General features: G+C 44.0%; 1 protein-coding gene across 2 annotated transcripts in view; it reads right to left on the reverse strand.

Moving 5' to 3' along the window:
• SPRED2 (sprouty related EVH1 domain containing 2) overlaps positions 1-21,666 on the reverse strand; it is a 115,702-nt gene that overhangs the window by 22,936 nt on the left and 71,100 nt on the right. Inside the window, exons 1-3 of one of the 2 annotated variants that reach the window (XM_055328614.1) lie at positions 11,318-11,413; positions 8,711-8,888; positions 829-997 (exon numbers count right to left, since the gene is read on the reverse strand). In XM_055328614.1, the coding sequence (XP_055184589.1) occupies positions 829-997; positions 8,711-8,888; positions 11,318-11,367 (397 nt within the window). In that variant the 5' untranslated portion in view covers positions 11,368-11,413. Of the gene's footprint in view, positions 1-828; positions 998-8,710; positions 8,889-11,317; positions 11,414-21,666 lie in introns of those variants that run through there. The other variant, XM_055328615.1, reaches the window with a different exon arrangement.

Genomic DNA, 21,666 nt, shown 5'->3' on the forward strand with positions numbered 1-21,666 from the left:
GAACTCTCTTACTACCGATGTTAAGCGAATCTTCTTTACAAGATTTGCTTTTTTTGCTCTCACCTCGAATCCACAAAGGAGAAAATGCCATCCGAACACTTCAATTCTTAAACAAATGCGGCACACGTTCTTCTGTAATTAACCTCTCCGAATTCTGAATTCGGCTTTCGCGTGCCTTGCTTATTTCTTTCTTCAACAGGGTCCTGGCCATGGCACTTTCCATTCTCTGAATGGATAACTGAACGTGGTGAAGTGCAGACTCCAGGAAGGCCCACGAGAACTGACTGCCCAAGAGCCTTCCAGGCCACAGTCAAATGCGATGTCTACTACCCACTCACCCACAGACTTAAGGCCTAGACCAAGCCAGGGCTCCAGGAGTCACAGATCGCCTTCCTTTTCGGTGCCAGCCAAACACCCTGGGCTCTCATTACAGGAAGGCAGTGGGAAGACCTGGCACCTTCTGGGCCCATCAGAATCCATTCTCCATTTCTGAGCCCACATGGACCAGACCAAAGCCATTTCAATAGTCAGAGAAAGGTGACATCTGTCAAGCCATTGACATGCAAGTCCAGAACTTAGCTTTTCAGAGCAGAGTCTACAAACCAAATGGGATCACCCCTTACTCTGAAACCCATCTCCTTTCCCCCTATACACTGTCACTTTGCAATTGTTCTCTGTGGAGGTTCCTGAAGTTTTGGCATCTACTGACCTAGCCTCCAGGGCTCCCCCAAATAAAGCACAAAGATAGGATGGCAGACAACTGGAATAAAAAAAGACCTTGGAACATTCCCATTGTCCCCTTAAGAACACAGTGACAAAATCCAGTACCTTCTATGAGGTCTTCGATTGCTTTCCTCACTCCCCTGTCAAAGGCTCGAGCATCCGCAGGGCTTTGGAAAGTAAGTCCAAACTTCCTATTGTCGACCTTCCAGTGATGAAAGGTTGGGTTGGCTTTGGTGTAGACCAAGTCCTTTCTTACATAGCATTCCAATACCACCTGAAGGATCAAAACGCACAGGCTGGTTACTTGTGAAGCAGACACGACGGTGTCTGGTTACAAAAACCCAACTAGGAACCATTCATCGTTGCTGGCAACAAACGAAAACCCTCCAATCCCTGCCTTCTCTCATCTGTGAATCTCTCCATCTTGAAAGAAGCTTTTGTTGCCTCGTGGACCATCTGCTCTTTGCTGATGGTCCCCCACCCCGTTCGCCTTTGGTAAGCCTCACTGTACCACTTAACGTCCTAATTCTCCATCATTTTAATTCCTCCTGCCCCTGATTGTGGGGGGCACTACGCCAAGGCCCAGCGCTTGGGGCCTTTGCTCCTGTTTCAGGTCTACTACTTCTATGTCAGGGCCTTTGTATTCATGGCTCTCAATCTTCCCTCTTCTGTCCCGATGGGTGTTTCCCAGTGACTTCACATGCAACATGTTGAAAAAATTAACCTGTTCTGAAATTTCTGCCAACTTCCCATATTTAGCAATGCTGACCTTTCTCTGTTCACGCTCTCCATCTCAAAATCTCCACGCCTGTCTCCGTCTCTTCTGCTTTCTCTATCTCCTGTATTACTGACCACTAAGGTCCACATCCTTTTTACTTTATCTTGTGTATCAACCTCATTTCAGTTGCTCCCACCCTGTAAACTTTGATCTGCATTATTCCAACAATCACATTTCTAGTGATCTAGTCCCAGAAATGCCTTTTACGAAAGCTGTGACCTGGAGCTAATTGTTTCAGACCCTTGATTTTCTTTTTTTTTTTTTTTATCTTTAAAATGGAAATAATGCCAATGCTATCAACGAGAGAACACAGACACCAACATGCTTGGAAAACACCAAATGAGAAACTTAACAGGGTCACACTCGTTTCCCAGGATATTCCCACCATCACATTTTACTCTTTTATTTATTCCAGTTCTTCCTGTGACCTTCACAATTTGGTACTTGATTTCACAGTATTTTCTAACAGTTTCATGTGCATTAGCCTTGTGCCCTTAACCAAGCTGTAAAAGATCAAGATGCATTACAAAATAACTCCATGTCCAGCACAGTGCTGTTGCTGATAAAGACACCAGAGTTTAATATTATATAATAAAAGAAGCAGTGCCGTCATGTAAATGTAAACTTCATTCTTTATTCACACACACACACACACACACACACACACACACACACACCCAAAATAGGGACAGTATTTACTCCTACGGCTTCATTAGGTATACTAAAATGATTTTGCTAAGTTTTAATAGCTTTGATCTTGTTCTGGCAAAGCTCCACATTTAACAAAATCAGATCTTATTAATTTTAGACTAAGCAGAGGGAAAGAGTAAAAGCCCTGCCTAAATTAGTATAAGTTCAAATTAGAGAGTAACTTTAAATGCAGACAAGTTTCAAGAATACATCTAAGCAAACAGAAATTAAGCGCTGCCTAATAAATGGTCCCCGACTTAATAAATAGATGAGTATAATGGTGACATTGGTATATCAAACGGAGATCCCAGCAGTTCACTTTATCACATTGTATTGAAAGAAGACAAAAGTCCCCTCACATAGTTCTATTTATGATTAAATTGCTTATTATGGCCATTTTTCTCTAAGAATAGTGCAATGATTAAATGTCAGCCCAGCCCCATTCCAAATTGGGGAAATTCAAATAACCAAGGCTTTAACCAACAAATGTTATCTATTTTAGAATTTAATAGTCTCAATTCAAAGTCTCAAAATAAACTTTTTGTAAAAAACAGACTTCCAGTTTCTCTCTATTTATTTTTAAAGTAAACTCTACCCCAACATGGGGCTCGAACTCATGACCCCGATGGGGTCAAGAGTCTCATGCTCTACTGACTGAACCAGCCAGGCACCCCTCTCCGTGTTTTTAGGGTGAAAAAACATTAGTCTTTGGTTGATGTTTTCCAGGTTTAAAATTCTCCCAGTGGTAAATTTTCTTAGAGAAGTTACAGAATTCTTAGAAAAGTTCGGCCATCTAAGATCAGTGAGGGCAAGGGGACCAAATACCCTCTCTTTATGTCCTTGTTAGAGGAAAGAACATCATTACCTATCTGTTTAGTGAGAAAAAGGAAAAAGTTCAGATGCTTTCACCTTCGCAGGTATGAACCCTCTAGTGGAGTTTGGCATTAACTCAAAACTTGACAGAGGCTTTAACAAGTTATCCTTTTAATCGAGATGCACGGGGAGAGAAAAGGGATTATAGATTCTCGCTGGGAGCTTTAAAAAAATCTATGAAATCCATGAGGGCTCCATGCTTGTTCCTCTCTCCCTCCAGAGCCGGCCACCGCCCGGGGGGACACAGGGCCAGGCCCCTTCCTGCCCCCTTCAGCGCCTTCTTTCTATGCACGGAAGCCTGCGCGTGAGCGACTTTAAACGCGGCCACACCTGTAACGGGCTCTGCCGCTTGCCTGTTACCTTCCTGGAGGACGCATCTTGGAGCTGGCACAGGGAAGCTCAGCGGGCCACGTTAGGATCGCCGGCCGGTCACTCCGGGGACAGCGCCGGAGCGAACATCCTCTCCACGTCCCCAGATCCTGTCCCGTGCGCTCCTGGGAGGACTGCCCTCTCCTACCCCCACTCGTGTCACGGGGTCCAGGACGGCAAAACTATTATTTTCACAGAGTAAAACCTTTTTTTTTTCTTGGCCTTTTCACTGTTAGCATTTCTGGCGAGGACGCGAAAGGCACAGCGAGTGGGGCGGCAGCGGCGCTGCATGGGCCAGGGCGGGGCAGCGAACTGGCGACCGCGGGGCTCGGCTCGGCCACTCGGCTCGGCCACTCGGGCCGGGTGAGGCCAGCTCACGTCGGCGTGTCCTCGACGAAGCAGTTAGCAGGTATTAAATCGTGACCCTTGAACTCGGCCTTTAGCCTGTGAGGCGAAACAGGAGGCGCACATAATGGGACTGTCCCCTCTGGCTCTGCATTCAGTGCGCCGGGCGGTGCTGCTCTGCTGAAGAGGAAGCAGGCAGGGCTCCAAGGATGCGGGGCGGGCGGGACGGGCGGGCGGGGCATTTCTCCCAGCTTGTCACGCCTGCTGCATATGGATGAAGACGGTCTCAAGGAAAGGTCCTTGTGCAACTGTTTCAGTGTGACCTGGACTAACTGCCTTCTTCATGGATCACCAGGTTTCCTTGAAAGAACCGCCGGCGGATGAACTACGGTTTACTCGGCCCCGGGGTCTGGCAGATACTTTCTTGAAAAGGAACACGGCGAGCCCGTCACTTCAAGGGAAACAACTGGAGGCATCTGTTGCCAATAAGAAAACCTGCACTTTCCAGTGAAATTAGAATTTTGGACAGCTTCCCAACATTTAACTTTTCTAATGATATATTAGTGGTGATGTTGAAAAATGTTGACTTTTTGATACTATAGATTAAATGTATCAACATCTGGAAGATCTGCGGCACTCAGTAAACCATTATTTTTCAAATGACATGACGTCACAAAATCAGGGATGAGTAAAAGGTCCACTCAAAGTGAAAGATAAACCAGTAGATTTTACTGTAACAGTATGAAAAGTTCATTAATGTGGATTCAGATCACACATCTCAGAAACTACTTACTCCAAGCCGAGTTTTGGTGTGGTATCCAAGTACATCTATATCTAATATCCTGAAAAGGCTATTAATAATTTTCTCCCTTTTTGAACTACTCATCTGTGTGAAGCTGGGTCTTCCTCATAAACTTCAACCAAAACAACAAACGGCAACAGCTTGAAAGCAGGAGTAGATCTCAGAATCCAGCAATTCCCTATTAAGTCAGATATTAAAAGAGATTCGCAGAAATATAAAGCGATGCTACTCTTTTCCTCCAATTGTTTTTATTCTGGAAAATAGTTATGTAGTGACTTGTAAGTAATTTTTAAAATTTAGGTTTTAATTTCTAATATGGTAAAAATAAGTAGCTGTAACTCAAAAAATGAAAGCCTTTTAGGGGCCTCAATACATTCTTAGAGTAGAAAGGGATCCTGGGACCAAAAAATGTTTGAGAAACTTTGCTTTCCTTAAATCTTTGTGTCTAAGTCTAACATTCTAGGATTGGGTTTAAATACGAAATGGCAGGTTAAAAAGTACATACATTTAAAATGAACATCCTGCCAAATTGTCGCCCAAAGAGCTCTACCAGCTGGAACTCCCACCCAACGTGCACGTATGCTCACAGATCTGCACATGTACAACGAGTGGAATGACCAACCTTTTAGATTGTGATTCATCTTCACAGGGTGGTTTCTCATGGGATGTAAGGAGTAAACTTCTCTACTTTATCTAAAATAATTCAACTCAGAAATTTTACATTTATGTATCATTTCTCAGGAAAACTTAATTGTCCCAGCTTAAAAAAAATTATCCATATAACCATTTCTGAATGAACGTCTGGAACACAGACTTTCCACACGGAAACAATGGTAGTTCTGTTCGCAGGCTTCAACTTATAATTCAAATAACAACAAGAACCAAAGTGCTAAATTCTAGAACTGCACTACGTTGGGAAAACTAGTGATAACGCTGTTTCTATCAGAAAAAGTCATTTCTGGTCCTAGTTGGAATACTACCAACTCTGATACTATCCATCCAAAAATGATCTCCACCCTCTCCTCACCATTCCACCACTTTGTGTGTGGGGGGGGAGGGGTCCTTCAACAACCTATGCCATCTGGAGGCTCCCATGTGGGGTTCATGCCCTCTAGTAGGCAGCTTGAAGGCCAAAGCTTGGAGGCCAACGGAGTCACCACAGCTCCAAAGGGTGTGTGTGTGTGTGTGTGTGTGTCGTGGGACAGGGCGGAGGGGAGCGGGGGTGTCAGAGTTAAGTACCACCAAGTAGAAGAGTCCAGAATTTCCCAGAGTGTAAGGGGTAGAGAGATGGAGAAGCACTGGGTATATGGGGGCGTGTGATTTCAGTGTGAGGGCACCTAAAAGTCTAGAAGTGTAGAGTCACAGAATATAAAAGGCACAGCAAGAGAAATGGAGTGACAGAGAAACATGACAGGGTGGGGAGGATGGGGGGATGAGGCACATAATCCTTGTACCACAGCAACAAATAATAGGAGTTGGTCCACAACCAGGACCGTCGTATTACCATGCAGAGTTAGTGTGAGGGCCCAGATTTTGGCCTTATAATGAAATGGTTTGTAATGTAGGCTCTGCTAATGACCACGTGCTTAAGACCAAGGAAATGGATCACTTCTTGGAGCCTTGAGTTTCCCCACTGCAAGGTGGAGTTAAAAAGTATCTTCCTCCTTCCGAACGTTACAGGAATTTAACTGAGGTTTTATTTTACATAAAGGGCCTTGACCAAAATGGTAAAAGTTTACAATTATTAGGTACAAGTCAGTGGTTACATCCAAGTTTATAATTATATTTCTAAAACAAAGGGGCTGGATGAGACAATCTAAAGGCCATGCTACGTTGACATATTCTCTGACAAACTGTGAAACTATCAAGAAAAAATAGATCTAAAAAGTCTTCGCTGCTCAGGCACGATAATTCGCTAACACAAAAGTAGTAATAAAAATAAAAAGGGAAGAAGTGGGGGAAAAATCCTATTATAATTTTTGTTGAAAAAGAACACCAAAACAAAATTTAAGTAACAAATTGCAGTAAATATGGCCAATGAAAAGGAGTATCTTTCTTATAGGAGAGGGCATGCGTAGCAAGGAGAAAAATAAGGCCCCCAACAGATAAATAAGCAAAGGACACGACAGATAATTCATAGCTGTTTAACAAGTAGAAAAACATCAATACCATTAGTGCTCAATGACATGATACCACTCTTACTCTGTCAAATTGGTCAAGACTTAAAATATAAGACCCTCCATGTGTTAAAGGAAATTCTCATCCATGCTGGTAGCAGTTTTTTGTACAAGTATCCAAAGCCATACAAATTTGACGCTCTGAATTATTCCAAGAAAATAGTAAATGTGGAGAATGCAGGCAGGTAATGCTGGGTGGGTGCCAGGGAGGAAAAGCACCTTAACAATGATAATAACCCTAAGGAGATGATCAAATAAACAATGTTGCATCAACCTGATACCAGCAACTAGAAAATTTGCTAAGGCAAAGCAAATGAGATACAAAATTGTTGGCAAGCTCCAGTCAGAGCTATGTAAAAATAAAAAATAAGCACATGGGGGAGAAACTACTAACGGCAGTTGTACACATGTGACTTTGGCTCAGTTTTAGGGTCAAAGTGACAGGTATCAAATACTGGTTCCAGGTCCTAAGGATGGGTCCCCCAAGAACAAGGGGAATTTCTGAATCTCAATTTTTTTCGCTTATAATTATCCAGGCTATTGTAAGGACACGGTGATGTCACCTAACTAAAGGGCTAGTGTTGTATTTAGCACATGGCAGATGTCAGCTAAATGGTAGTTATCTTACTTTCTTACTGGTAGTGTGGTCATATTGCCTTTATTGAGAATATATTGCAAATAAGGACGTTTTGATTATTTGACTAATGGGTAGGGAATTTCCTGAATGGACACCCTTCTTAAAATGAGCTTATGTTCTTCCTTTTAAACTTTCATTCATCTTCTTTCTGGAAACGAATCAAGTGTGAAAATAGCATTTCTGTTAATCTATATATAACATTTACAAATTGTCCTGTCTTATCTATTTGGTAACTTTTTTAAACAGAAAGAAGTGGTTGCAAAAGAAGATTACATTTGTACATTTAACACATAAAACTCAACAACACGCTCGCTGTCAAGGGTCTCAGACGTAACACGGACGTTTCCTGTGGTATCTTGCTATTTTCCCTGGTGAGATCCAATACGATCCTGCACGTTGTGAAGCAACAGTTGGCTTCTCAGTATAGACTCCAGGATCAAACAGGACAGAGAGGAGCAAAGTTCAGGTTCAAGGCCACCAATTAAAAATAGGCTTGGACATTCAATTTTTCTTCGCATCATAGATTTCTTCCTAAGTTAAACCTGGACACCCAAGTTCTTTCGTGGAACTGTAGGTTATGAACTACCAATGCTCCACTCGTGAAAGAGTAATGATCACTCTCCAAAGTATGTATTTAATGAGCACGTAGAATGATTAGAGATGTGTGATACCACTACTTTTATTCAAACATGTTTTATTCATTAGTGTATGAAACCAAAGCTACAGTATTTTTTCAATAAACAGTACTGACAAGTAACATGTCGGGTGACATTCGGCCTTCGCACCTGACCTTTTACCAGCCAAGCCTTGATGGCATGCTCCACGAAGAAACCCTACATTTAAAAAAACAAGAAAACAGACAAACAAAAAAAACACGAAGAAAAAAAACAAAAAACAAAAAAAACCCCGACCTCACAGCTCCCGACAGTGCGATTCAAAACAAAGAACACACTTTTGTTTTGAGTATCTCGTTACAGTGACAAAGACAGCGGAATTCATCAAAGACGCACAGAGACAGCCAAATACACGACTTCTAAGCACCTGCGGTGTCTGGAGTGTGGTAAAAAGTGCCTCCGCGGGAAGGCCAGGGTTAACGTTTTGCATCTGACATCAGCTCCAGAGCTCTAACTTCCGAAGAAGCTTTCACAACAGTTTGAAGTCAGAGAAATAAGGGGGTGGGGTGGAGGACACGGTGGGGGGGGGGGGGAGACAGTAACCACCACCACCAAAACCTACGAGAAGAGGGCTATGATTAAACATAAAGCAATCAGTCGTTTGCTGATTTAAAAACCCATGCGTTGCATGTCTGCCATTACCAGTTTGTCTTTCTGTCGTTCACCATGGATGAGAAAGCCGCTTCGTCCATTGCCTTCGGGGTGCATGACCTTACAGACCCCCACGCGACTGATCCCGCCTCCTTCCTGTGGGAACCATCCCCCGCTGGAGTCATCTCTGGTCATAACCACAGCCTTGACACGCACAATATAGCTGTCACTAAAACGACAACAAGAAGAACGGGGCATGACAATGGTCTGGCAGCTGCAGGACACGTTTCACAATGCAAGGGGACCACCAGCCAGCATGTTTCTGGACTCATCGAAAGAAAATCTATGCCTCGCAGCAACGGTAAAGGGTAGGTTCTCAATGTAAGGAGGGGGGGGACCCAACACTTAAACTAAACACACGGCAAATATACATTTTTAAAGACACCCAGTAATTCTTAAAAAAACTGTGAGTCTTTGAAGACATACGCAGGCATAACATTCTCTAGTTTCTGGGCTGTATTAATAAAATAAATGAGCTCATTGCTGTAATTTGTTATCTGTAAGTTAGGAAAGACAAACCTATTAAGAGGATATTACCATTTCAACCCTTAAAACTTAGTTTACAATGAATGGCCTAGGCTTAACATTTTTTAAAACTAATAATCTTTTGATTTAGCACAAGAACAGGATAATTCCCTTCCGAATCGCACATTCACCATGCAATCATGTATGTAGGTGGGAAAGCATTTCAGTCCCAATACCCTCTACACATGTGCTGCCTTCTGTTTATGATTTTATTTTTTCCAGTCTAAATTTCAATTTCGCAATAAGTTCTTTTGCACATTTGCCAAAAATCCTCTTTCTTCTCCAGAGACCAACTCTAGCTCTTTTCATTCTTCATTATTTTTGGGGAAACGCACTTGGGTGTCTCGGCAAGGCCCTTTAAATTCTCATTTGCTGTTTTCTTTCTTTGGACAGAATTCATTTTTTTACTCATTCAAACATATATTCACATCTTCTATATGCCAGGCACTGGGCCAGATTCTGGGGGAAATAACGATGCAGAGTAACACAGAAGGCCTTCTGTCCTCGGGACTGTGGGAAGACCCTCCGCCACCCCCCACGCCAGCCAGTGCCCGGCCACTGCCATCTCCAGTCTACCAGAGGCCACTGCCCTACACCCCTGCTCACCCAGCACTCACTCAGGTTTCCCGGGACTCCCTTGTGCCTCAACTTTTCCTGTGACTCTACTCCCCTCCACCATGCCTCCGTGCTCCCTGTTAACTCATCATTCCTTTCATTTTTAAAGCAGGTAAAATACATATGAGATAACATTTTACCTTTTAAGTGTGCGAGTCTGGGGCACCAAGTACACTGCCATTGCTCTGCAGTGTCACCACCACGGTCTCCAGAACGATGGTTTTCATATTCCCAAGCTGAACCTGCAGACCCATTCAACACTAACTCCCCGTACTTCCCCCACCCCGCCCAGCCCTGCAATCACCATTCTACTTTCTGTCTCTATGATTTTGACTGCTCTGGGTACCTCACAGAAGTTCCTTCCACTTTCTTAACCTGAATGGAAGCGTGTTCTAGGGCTGAGCTCCTGGGGCCCACGACTTGGGGCCACGGTCTCTCTCCTGCATCCCTCCATGCGAAGCCTAGAGGTGGGGCGAGGTGGGGCAGGGTAGCCCGGGCTACTGGTGTGCTCTCCAGTTCCTCTGAGACTCACAGGTCTGACCATGCCCCCAATACCCTCCTTTTCAATCTTCCACAGACCTCTGGGCCACATCCCTTCCCTCATTCCAGGAAGACATTTATTTACAAACTGTCCCTCCATCTCTCTACCATGATCCCTGCTGTGATTCTTGGTAATCTCCTTATTTACACAGAGGATCCGGACACAATTCTTTGGCTTCTTAGTTTCTGGAACTCTTCCTCAACGCCCTTGTCTTACCCCCAACCTATGTAACCCAAGCCCAGGTCACACAGCGACCTTGTCATTACCAGTCTCTGCATCATCCCCTTAACCTCAATTTCAAGCATCCTGCTCTCCAGCTACCACTTCCCAACTTCACAGCTCACTCCCTCCACATTCCTACAAGTCTTCACCCCACTGGGACCAACCATCTATCGCTCTGACCACGTCCCCCGACCCCATATCTTCATGTTCTCACTCGATTCACTGCTCAATTTATGTTCCATAATCTATCACAACACGCTTTTGTACAAAAACAACACATCGCCCTCTCTTTCTTCACTGTAATGCTTTGGTGAGACCCCAACCCTGGTGAAATTCCACCATCTACTTAACTCCATGCCCCACCCAGGCTGTTGAACACGACTTTGTTCATAGGTCTTAGTTTTATTTTATTTCTTTAAAAGATTTATTTATTTATTTATTTATTTATTTATTTATTTATTTATTTATTTATTCATTCATTCATTCATTCATTCATTCATTCATTCATGAGAGACACACAGAGAGAGGCAGAGACACAGGCAGAGGGAGAAGCAGGCTCCATGCAGCGATCCTGGCCAGAACTCCGGATCACGCCTGAGCTGAAGACAGACGTTCAACTGCTGGGCCACCCAGGTGTCCTTTTTTTTTGTTGCTGTTGTTGTTTAAGACAAAGGTCTAGTTTTAAAGTCACTAACCTCAAGTGGGCTCGTAAGTGCCCCCCAGCATGCTGATACATTTCCCTCATCTGTCCCCAAGAAGATCATTTCATAGGTCCTCCTAGCCTGTCCCTCTCGGATGGTGGATGAGCTTCCTTTAATTGCCCTGGGGAAATAAGCAAAGTCAGAAGGGACCTTGCACCTGTACCCACTATTACTCTGCACCAGTACTCTCTGCCTCTCTCCTTTAACTATGGCTAAACCATCCATAGCCCAAACTAGGGCCAACCAACCTACCTAAAATTCTTCTAGGGCCTAATAGTGCCCAAATTCACATTTCTACCCAGACCTCTTCCCTGAGCTTCAGGTCAGTAAAATCAACTGCCTAGGGCATCTGGCAGGCATCTCAAGCAACATGCTTCAGATTGAACTCTTAATTCTCAATACCTTTTTATTCTATTGGGTTGTCTCCTGGATATATAGCCAGAACCTCCTTTTTATCACCCCCATCAACAGTGCCCTAATCCCTGCTACCATCATGTTTCAGACTATTTCAACAGCCTCCTACCTGGCCTTCCTATGTCCACACCTGCCCAACGTCCTAAGAAAATAGAAAGGTGAGTCAGATCATGAGACTTTCCTCAAACAAACCATCAAATAGCTTCCTACATTACTCCAAGTAAAAAATCAAACTCAAGCACTTATCACTGTCTTCCTTGTTCTTTCTACCTCAGTCCCATTGCCCTCGTCCTCCATATTAAGCACACTATGACCTCAGGGCCTTGGCACTTGCTATCCCCCCCCCCACACATACCCTTCTCTCCCCACTAACTCAGCTCATTTCCTTATCTCATTCAGGTCTCTGGCCAAGATTAATTCATCAGGGAAGATTCTCTGCTTTATATACAGTAACACCCTCCAATCTCTTAAATCTTCTCATCCTTCATCTTTCTACATGCTACTAAAACAACATCCGCCCGATTTGTTTGCCCACTTTTCCCAACTAGAATGTAAACTTCATGGAGCAGAGCCTTTGTGCTTTTTGTTCACTGCTACATTCCTAGAACCTACAGCATGTGTTTTATATGTGGTAGGCTATGGAATGAATGGGCTAGATACATAATATTTACATATTTAAATATTAAAAAGTTATTAGTAGCTAACAAAATCTCCAAGAAAAAAAATATTCATAGCATGCATTTTTTTAAATTTTTATTTATTTATGATAGTCACAGAGAGAGAGAGAGAGAGAGAGAAGCAGAGACATAGGCAGAGGGAGAAGCAGGCTCCATGCACCGGGAGCCCGACGTGGGATTCGATCCCGGGTCTCCAGGATCGCGCCCTGGGCCAAAGGCAGGCGCCAAACCGCTGCGCCATCCAGGGATCCCAAGAAAAAAAATATTCAATACTAATTCGCTTATCAGCCAAAATAGCTTAGTTGGGATAGGATAAAGATTTCATTAACAAGAAAAGTAAATTTAATAATCAGGTGGTATCTATCATTAATCCACTCATCTCATGATTCAAACCCATATTCCTAATCTCTTGATAACATTCATTTAGATTAGTTACATGCAGACAAGTTGAAAATACATTCCTCTCCCTCCCACCCATGCTCCATTCATTCTAGAAAAACTAAAGGTCCCCAGAATTTGTAACTCTCCAAGATGAAACACATGGCTTTCTCAGATCTTCTGGGAACGTACTATGGGTTTATCCTGATAGGAAATGGCCAAGGTGAATATCTGAAACTCTACACACCTCTTGTTAAAACGTTTTTTTGTTGTTGTTGTTTTTTGTTTTTTACATTTTTTGTGTTGCAGCTGTCTGCTGTCTCCTTTCCTTTGAGGGGATAAAGTAAACAGGGAAAAAGGGAAGTTGGCATTACTTATGTTGGTGCCATGAACTTACTTCCAAAGAGTATTCATTTATTGGAGATTTAAAAAAAAAAAAAATACTCCACCCCTTGGCCTCCAGACTACAGGAGCTGCTAATTCTGGTCTTTGCTTGCAGCCTGCCACATTCTCTCTCTGGCCCTAATTCCTCCTGTGCCCCTTCCCAAGAGCATAGACCTCTCTGTGATGGGGTGTGTGTGCTGGGGGGTGGGGAACAGAGCCCCCCCCCCCCCAGCCCATCTTCTCCGGCAACAACCCCATCAGCCAGCATTAAGGGAGGCATCTGGCTATTTAAAACAAGCCAGGGGATAAAGTGTTGCACTAAAAGCTGTGAAGGATGTCTGGATAATCCAGCTGCATGGCCACATGCCAACTGCTTCCTATCTGTGCTGTATTTATGTTCCTCAGGCACTTCACCCCACCCAGAACAGAAACATCAGTGAACTCTACTACCAAATAGGTATACGGGACGAAAACTCCCTTCCTACCTTCCCTCTGTCTCTTTCTGGAAAGAATTAAACAACATGTTTAAGCCAGATGTTGGTTTGTTTGGGGGAGGATGAGACAGGAAGGGCAAGGGCAGATTAGTTGTTTTTTTTTTTTTTTTTTTTTAATTTGCACAGGGGAAAAAGAAGAAATTTTTAAAATGCTATTGTCAAAAATAACAAAATTTTAAAAAAATGCATCTGCAAGCAGCAACTGCTTAAACCAGTGTAACTCATTAGGATCTGGTGAAGTTCCACGTGTCGATCTAAATACCAAATGAATGGAGGAGCCCTAGTGTCTGAACTGGAGCTCAAGTGCCCCAAAGACTCCGTGTCACTACATATGGGACCTGACTACCACCACCCAAACAATATCATACTCTTTCAGTGCATTGTGAGTAAAAGTGGCTTTTATGACATGAACTGGAGACCTGCTGTTTAAAGGTCATTTCTTTGAGGAAAAAGCTTTGCATTCCAAACACATGGGCTTATCTGTAAAAGTAAGATTTGTTCTATGATCTGTCAGTGTGCAACAGAGGGCGGGGACATCCTATGGCAGGATGGGGAGGCAAAACAATTTCAAAACTATATACATATTTTTTATTTGGAGGCATGGATTCCAAGGTGGCACACAGCAAGGTCTGGGTCTTTGGCTTTTATGTTCTAAGTTCTCTTCCAGATTCAAAGCAGGCCCTGCCTGGCCCACAATATAGAGTAAACAAAGCAAACAAAGGAATCGTAGGACTTGGTGATGAGGCACCTCGGTCTGTAAATGCCATTCAGAGCCAGACAGGTTCAGTGGCACCCTGACCTCCGTAGCTGAAGAAGCCTCTGGTGGAGCTTCAGGTTTCCTCATCTGCAAAAACCCCAGAGAGGATGGACCTGCTGGCATGTCTCAGGGGGTGAGAAGCGTGCTAGAGGCCAAGTGCTCGACACTGGGAAGTTCGGTAAGTTGCAGCCATCATAATTATTTTTTGCTAAACGTCTGACTTTGAGGACAAAACAGGTCCTCTGAAGACCAGCTCCCTGGCCACTAAGGACTGGGTTTCCAGACGGCCGGCCCTTTTCAGCTGGCAGAGAGCAGGGAAGCAGGGAGGCTGTCAGGCCCTTGACAACACAAGAAAATCCCAAAACGGAGCTCCTGCAGTTGTCAATGCAAGTCGGATTTCTAGACACTTGGTTTGAGGCTCCGTTTCGGGCACACCTGTAGAGGAAAAGAATTCCATCTGCCATGTGCGAGGTGGCCCCGTGCTCCTGCCCCCGCCCCCAAAGTGCCCAGGGCCCCCGCCTCGGGGCCAGCCCTCATCGGCTGAGGCGGCTCCTTTCTCTCCCCATTCTGCTCAGCATGCCTGCCCCCTTCCTTCCCACTCGCCGCCACCAGACCCGGATGGGGATTAGCCGGGATCCTGGCTCTCAGGCCCCCTTCCCCTGCACACCCGGCGGCTGCCCGCTGAGCCAAATATGACACAGGTCCTCCAGGGGAGCCAGGCGCACTGACCCCCATTCCCTCTCATCCTCGTGCCTATAGATTTTACAGAGTCTTCGATGTTATCATATGCGTATATCAAGTATTCTATGTGTGCAGAAATAGGAAATACAGGCCTTGTCATTTAAAAAAAATTAGAATCGGGATGGCTGAGTGGCTCAGTGATTGAGCATCTGCCTTTGGCTGAGGGCGTGATCCTCGAGACCCAGGATCAAGTCCCACATCTGGCTCCCCGCATGGAGCCTGCTTCTCCCTCTGCCTCTGTCTCTCTCTGTGTTTCTCATGAATAAAGATTAAAAAAATAAAAAAATAAAAAAAATTAGAATCAACAAATTATTTCAGCGGAATCAAATGCACCGAGAAGCCAGATATTTGTCATATGCTATTTAAGCAGGTGGTGGTTTCAGGAGGGGTGACACTTCAGTGAGTACCAACTACTTTATTTTTTAAAAGTGGACTGCTCTGGTCTCAGAAATGTATACATTCCCAAATTACAGGCAAGAAGTTACCCATAATGTAGTTCTGTGCATGGTGGTAACACGGTTTTCAGCTCTGTACCAGCCACTAGAGGTAGGACACTTGCTCTGTTCACCTAATGTCTACTAAAATGTGGACAGTTAGGCCACTATAGAAAACCGTGGCACGAAAAGCCCACTAAACATGCTAGATCTTGGCAGCAGCCAATTCTGGCAAAGCCATCAGCTCTCCTCTCAAACGCCGATGAGCAGGCATTAGAAGCACAGAAGGAATTTTCTGAATGTCCAACATTTGCTTCATAAAGAAAACTGCTTTGCAGGATATTGGAGTTGGGGAAGCTGAAAAGTAGGCTAATAAGATTGCTTAAGAAAAAGCCTTCCCTACAGTTACTGAACATCTGTGACATCAGCCACGCAGTCGTGCTGGGGACTGCCCTACCCCCGTGTCTGCTGGGAAAAGGATCCACATACTCAAACAGGTACTAACACCATGATTTTGAACGCCTGGTGTCAAAGCACTCTCCCCAGGACCAGATTTACCGAGACAGGACATCTTTGTCGTACTGCTGCTTCTCTGAGACGCCACAGCTCATCTCGCCCTTGCAGAGCAAAGCCCCCAGAGGGTGTTACGACAGAGCTGTTCTATGTTCTATCTGCAGGGCCAATGCAGGTGTTTTAAAAATGGTAATGTAATGAGTTTCCAGGAACAGAACCCCAATATATAAATGTGGTACCCAAAAGGTCATGGTAGTAGTGGGTGCTTGTCTTACACTGACTTCATCCAGGAACCAGCACAGGCTCCAAGCCTGGGGTCCCGTGGGAGCCCCAGAGGGGTGTGAACAGGTTCTCCTCCTTTACTGTGTGCTGGACTCAGAACCCGTGAGCGAGGGTATGAGAAAATGTTTGAGGAATCCCCACGTTAGTCTTGTCTGCTGTTCTGCAAAGTCACTAGAGCCCTCCAAGTCCCACCCTTGGAGGGGGAGGTATGGGGCACGTCCCTTCCCATCCTCAAATGCCACATATGAACACAGCATCTTTGTTGTTTGTGCTACCTAGCTACACTGAAGCGTATAAATAGACTCATTCACCCACACACCATTTTCTAATGCACATAATGGAAAGGGCTGCTTTCTCCATTATCGTGAAGGACACTGCCAGCAAGACTGGGTGTTCGAAATACGAACGATTATTACTTTTAGTAATCTTAAAACCAAAGCTCACAAGTTCATTAGATACGGCCACTGGTATTTCTACCAGTTCCTATCGACACTGAATACAAAAATACTCCTTTAGAAAAACGATCACCAACTCCCAGTTGACAAAGCCAGTGAATGAATCTAGGCTTCATAATAAATGCCCATACCCTGAACAGAGTGCCAATTTAGCCTGCTCCGTGCCTCTGTAATATCTTCCTTTAAGTTACAACACTGTAAATAGACACATTTTCTAATCTCAAGTGCTACTTTACACTTTCCGGCCTTAAGAGCCAAAGCAGCACGTGCACTGGACATTCTGGCACATTCTCTCTCACACGGGGCCAAGGCACCTGCCCCGTAGATGTCCTCAGGAATGGACGTTCTGCAGGGCTAGCCCACGTGGAGGGTACCGGGCAGCGTGCCATCCACCGCTCTGTTCCCTCTTTCTTTGCTGCTGTGTCTGGTGACCCGTAATGGCCAAGGAAAGGAAATGAAGCAAAGACAGAAAAAGGACAAAGATCAAGACTGGACGTTAGGCTCATACGCTTTACAGTGGCTTAACGAGGCCTTTGAGGAAATAGTTGAGGAAATACCAGAGGCACTGAGGGGTCCCCTGACATCCTTGCAGCCTGGGAGCACTGCCCTGGGAGCACGCCCGACAGTTCCACCGGGCTGGAGAACGGGACAGCTGGCCGAGGCCAGGGAGAGCCTCTGTGCCCCGACCTCAGCCAAGAGCCCCCAGTCTAAGGGCCAACCTTTGTGGTCTGTGAACAGAAGGTGGTGTCGCCCAACAGCAGTGCGTGGGCCTGCCAGCAATCACCTTTCTGAGTTTCCTTCCCAGCAAGGTTTACAAAGTTATATTAAACTCAGTCCACTGTACTGAGCTCAAAATGAATTTTTTCATTTCACCTCTAAATTTTATCGCCTGTAGTTTGAACAAGTATGAATCCACCACAGGAAAAGAGTGATTCGGCTGGATCCTACTTATCCTGCTCTTGGGTTTTTTTTTTTTTCTTCTTCTTCTGTAAAAATCTTTTGATTTAATATATCAAATGTCTTAGGAATGGAGCTGTAGTTTTGAAAAACAACAACAAAACTTTTCCTGCCAACATTTAAACCTGGCACTTAGGGGCACCTGGGTGGTTCAGTTGGTTGGGCATCTACCTTTGGCTCAGGTCATGATCTGATGTCCTGGGATTGAGCCCCATATCCCCACATCCCTGCTGAGAAGGGAGCCTACTTCTCCCTCTACCCTTCCCCCTGCTTGTGCTCTCTAATAAATAAAATCTTAAAAAAATATATATACCCAGCACTTAAATTCAGCAGCCACAAGAATACTAAATATATAATATCCGTGATAAGGAGTTGCTTACAACTAGGGCACAATAAAGATAAGGCATGAGGGCTGTTCTGCTAATATACAACCTAAAACCATAACACTGGGCAGTTTTAAATCTGGCAAATGAAGTGTTTGCTGAAGTAAATCTTAACTTTGCACGCGAAAAGGCAATTTCAGAAGTTGTATCAAAGACAGATTTTTTTTTTAATGGCTCTTTGGCAACTCTCCCTGTGTCAATATAACTTTCCTGAGCAAGTACCTCTTGAGGTAACTAATGCATACAGTTAGAAGAAAGGCCCCGCTGAGGTCAAGCCTGGAGTGATGGGGAAGGACAGGCTTGGTAGTTTATGGTGAATATGTGTGTGTGGGGATACACAATCAGTGAAGAAACTAACCATTTTTCTTGAAATTTGAAGACTCTTTGCTCTAATTCCTACTAATAGCAGAAATCCTAATTTCCTCACCCTGGGGGGGGGGGGTGGGAATTAGGGAGCTGGAGATCCCTAAGCACGAGCCCTTAAATCCTAGGTGGGTGTCCTGGTCAACCACATGGGACCTCTGTATCCTTATCTGTCCAGTATCTATATGTGGGTAATTAATTACCTTGACAGCAGGCTGTGGAAGAGTTTAAACGATCTGAGTTTTATTTTTTTAAGATTTTATTTATTTATTCAGGAGAGGCCCAGAGAGAGAGAGAGAGGCAAAGACACAGGCAGAGGGAGAAGCAGGCTCCATGCAGGGAGCCTGACGCAGGATTCGATCCCGGGTCCCCAGATCAGGCCCGGGGCTGAAGCCTGCACTAAACCGCTGGGCCATTCGGGCTGCCCTGATCTGAGTTTTAAAACACTGGTTCCCAGATATTAAACTCTGACAACAAAGAAGTAAATATGATACAATTTTTAATTTTTTTAAAAATTACAATTCCACTGAATTCAACAAAGTCAGAAAAATTTTTTGAAAAGCTTTCTTTTGTAAAGCTCAGCATCAAATGATTCTCTGCTCTGTCACGAGTAAGAATTATACTAGCACAAAAGGGGTCTAACTCACATTTAGACTCTTGCTTTCAAGGCAAATCTATACCAAACAAGACTTCCAAACCCAAGTGGACATGTTGCCAGCCTGCCTCTGCTCCTTGCTCCTGTAACCCGCACGCTTAGGAATCTAATCTGCTAAGGCTAGTTACTGAAGCAACAAGATTAAACATATACATGTATATGTATGTGTTTTATTTCAATGTGAATTCTATCTCTGCATTATGCACAGATCATCTCAATGTTAACACGGGAAATTTTAGGTTCAGGCAAACCATTTTAGCAAGTGAGGGTAAGATTTTTTTTTTTAATCATAACAGTTTATTAAAGTTGTTAAAGTAGATACTGAAGATTTCTGAGTTTTTGTCAAAAATCATCAGAGCAGGGGGCATCCAGGTGGCTCAGTGGCTGAGTGTCTGCCTTCGGCTTAGGTCACGATCCCAGGGTGCTGGGATCCAGTCCTGCATCGGCGCTCTGTTCAGCAGGGAACCTGCTTCTTCCTCTCTCCCTCTGTGCAGGTGCTCACTCTCTTAAATAAATAAATAAAATCTTAAAAAAAAAAAATTCACCAGAGCAGGACAACTTGGACCTGGGTAAACTACTTTAAAAATATATATATATTCGAACTGAAATATAATGAATCTACTTCTCAGACTGGAATAGTTCTGTCCTGAAGGGCCAAGTTTCAGGGTGATCACACTGTAGGAAGCGGGTGAGGGAGGCCTGGGAGGAGAGAGGCCGAAGTCTGAATCTAGGTTTATGATTTTGCTTTTATCGTCGGCTGCTTTGCTGAGCCCAGAGTTCAGTGGAGTTCATAATTAATCAAGATCAAAGGATTACTAACTTAAAACAAACAAAACAACCCACCCCTGAAGAACTCTTTCTTCTTCTCCTACTTTTTACTCCGAAAGCAATAATTTTCTTTGACTTTCCCTGTTTTACACACCCTTCCAAAAATGGTATTTACGATCCACATTTAAACCCCAAAGGCCAGCTAATGGAAATGTCAGATTACTAGGGAAAATTAACTCTCACCACATTAAAGTATATATGTAATAGAAACACTGGTACTTCAAAACACAAATGGCAAAGGGAGTTGTTTAAAGTTAATAATCTCCAATTCAGGTCTTTAAATTGCAGCCCTTGAACGTCCAAATCTGACTTTCTCAGAATGTCTTTGCTTTCTTTCTCATTGAATTAGAGAAAGCAAAGGAAGAGAGTATCTAATGATCCACATGCTGAAATGTTTAGGGAGAAACAGACTAATATCTGCACCTACTTTGAAATACATTTAAAAAATATATATATATACAACACGGCATCTTGGATGGAGAGAGGGGTGGACACACAGATGCCCAGGTGATAAAGCAGTAACAGCAAAATGTTAGCTGCAGACACGGGAGCTACTGAGTGTTGACTGTACACTTCTTTCTATCTTTCTCAACAGCTGAAGACTTTCATAATAAGAAAATTTATGGTGCTGCACTATTTTTTTTTAAGATTTCATTCATTTATTGATGAGAGACACAGAGACAGAGGCAGAGGGAGAAGCAGGCTCCCTGTGAGGAGCCCCATGTGGGACTTGATCCCAGGACCCCGGGGTCACGACCTAAGCCAAAGGCAGACACTCAACTGCTGAGCCACCCAGACGTCCCTACTGTTGTACTATCATCCTAAATGGAGATCAACACTAAACCTAGAAGATATTGATAATGGCACTAAAAAGTCAGCCTACTTTCCATGTGGTCCAGGTCACATTTCTCATTTTGCTCATCTGCTACTCCCCCCACTGCCCATCCTGAAGGAAACCACGGTGAAAAGGTCAGGAAATTACCAAACTATGTTAATTACCGAATTCCTAAATCTACAATATCCTTTACGAGCTAGTCCTTAATAAAACCTGCTCTCACACAAAAGTGATACTGTAGCCCAGAAAGAAGAAAGTCAGTCAGAATGTTGAGCTAGCAACAGGCTGACTAGCTCTTAGGAGCCTCCCTGCCTCTGCTCCCGAAGGATCTACTGGACCTAGATGCCCTTTCAGATGGCAAGAATTACCAATTCATTCTTTCCCTTTCTTCTAAGCTTCCGCCACCTCCTTCAACAGAGACAAAAAGCTTAACACAAAGAAACAAAGCACATGCAAGGCATCTGTTCTCCCTGAAGAATTCTGGACCTCTTCCTTTCCCAGTAGAGCCCGGGATACAGGTGGGCCTGAGGGTGGAGTTTGGGTCTTCAATCAAGACTATGAAGAGCTACACAAACAAGTCAGATATGCATTTTTTTTTTAAGCTAGGGGAAAAAAAATTGTAGAAACCATCTACTCCAGACCCCTTGCTTAGAAAAACTGTAATCCAGACACAAGGGAGTTGTTCAAGGTCACTGGCCTTGGGGGCAGATAAATGACTAAGATCTAATCTTGGTAAACAGCCCACATCACTTTTTTTTTCAAAGGTTCCTATGTGGTGACACAGGTTTCCCTT

Source organism: Nyctereutes procyonoides, unplaced genomic scaffold (genome assembly GCF_905146905.1).
Source record: "Nyctereutes procyonoides isolate TBG_1078 unplaced genomic scaffold, NYPRO_anot_genome, whole genome shotgun sequence".
Lineage (NCBI taxonomy): Eukaryota > Metazoa > Chordata > Mammalia > Carnivora > Canidae > Nyctereutes > Nyctereutes procyonoides.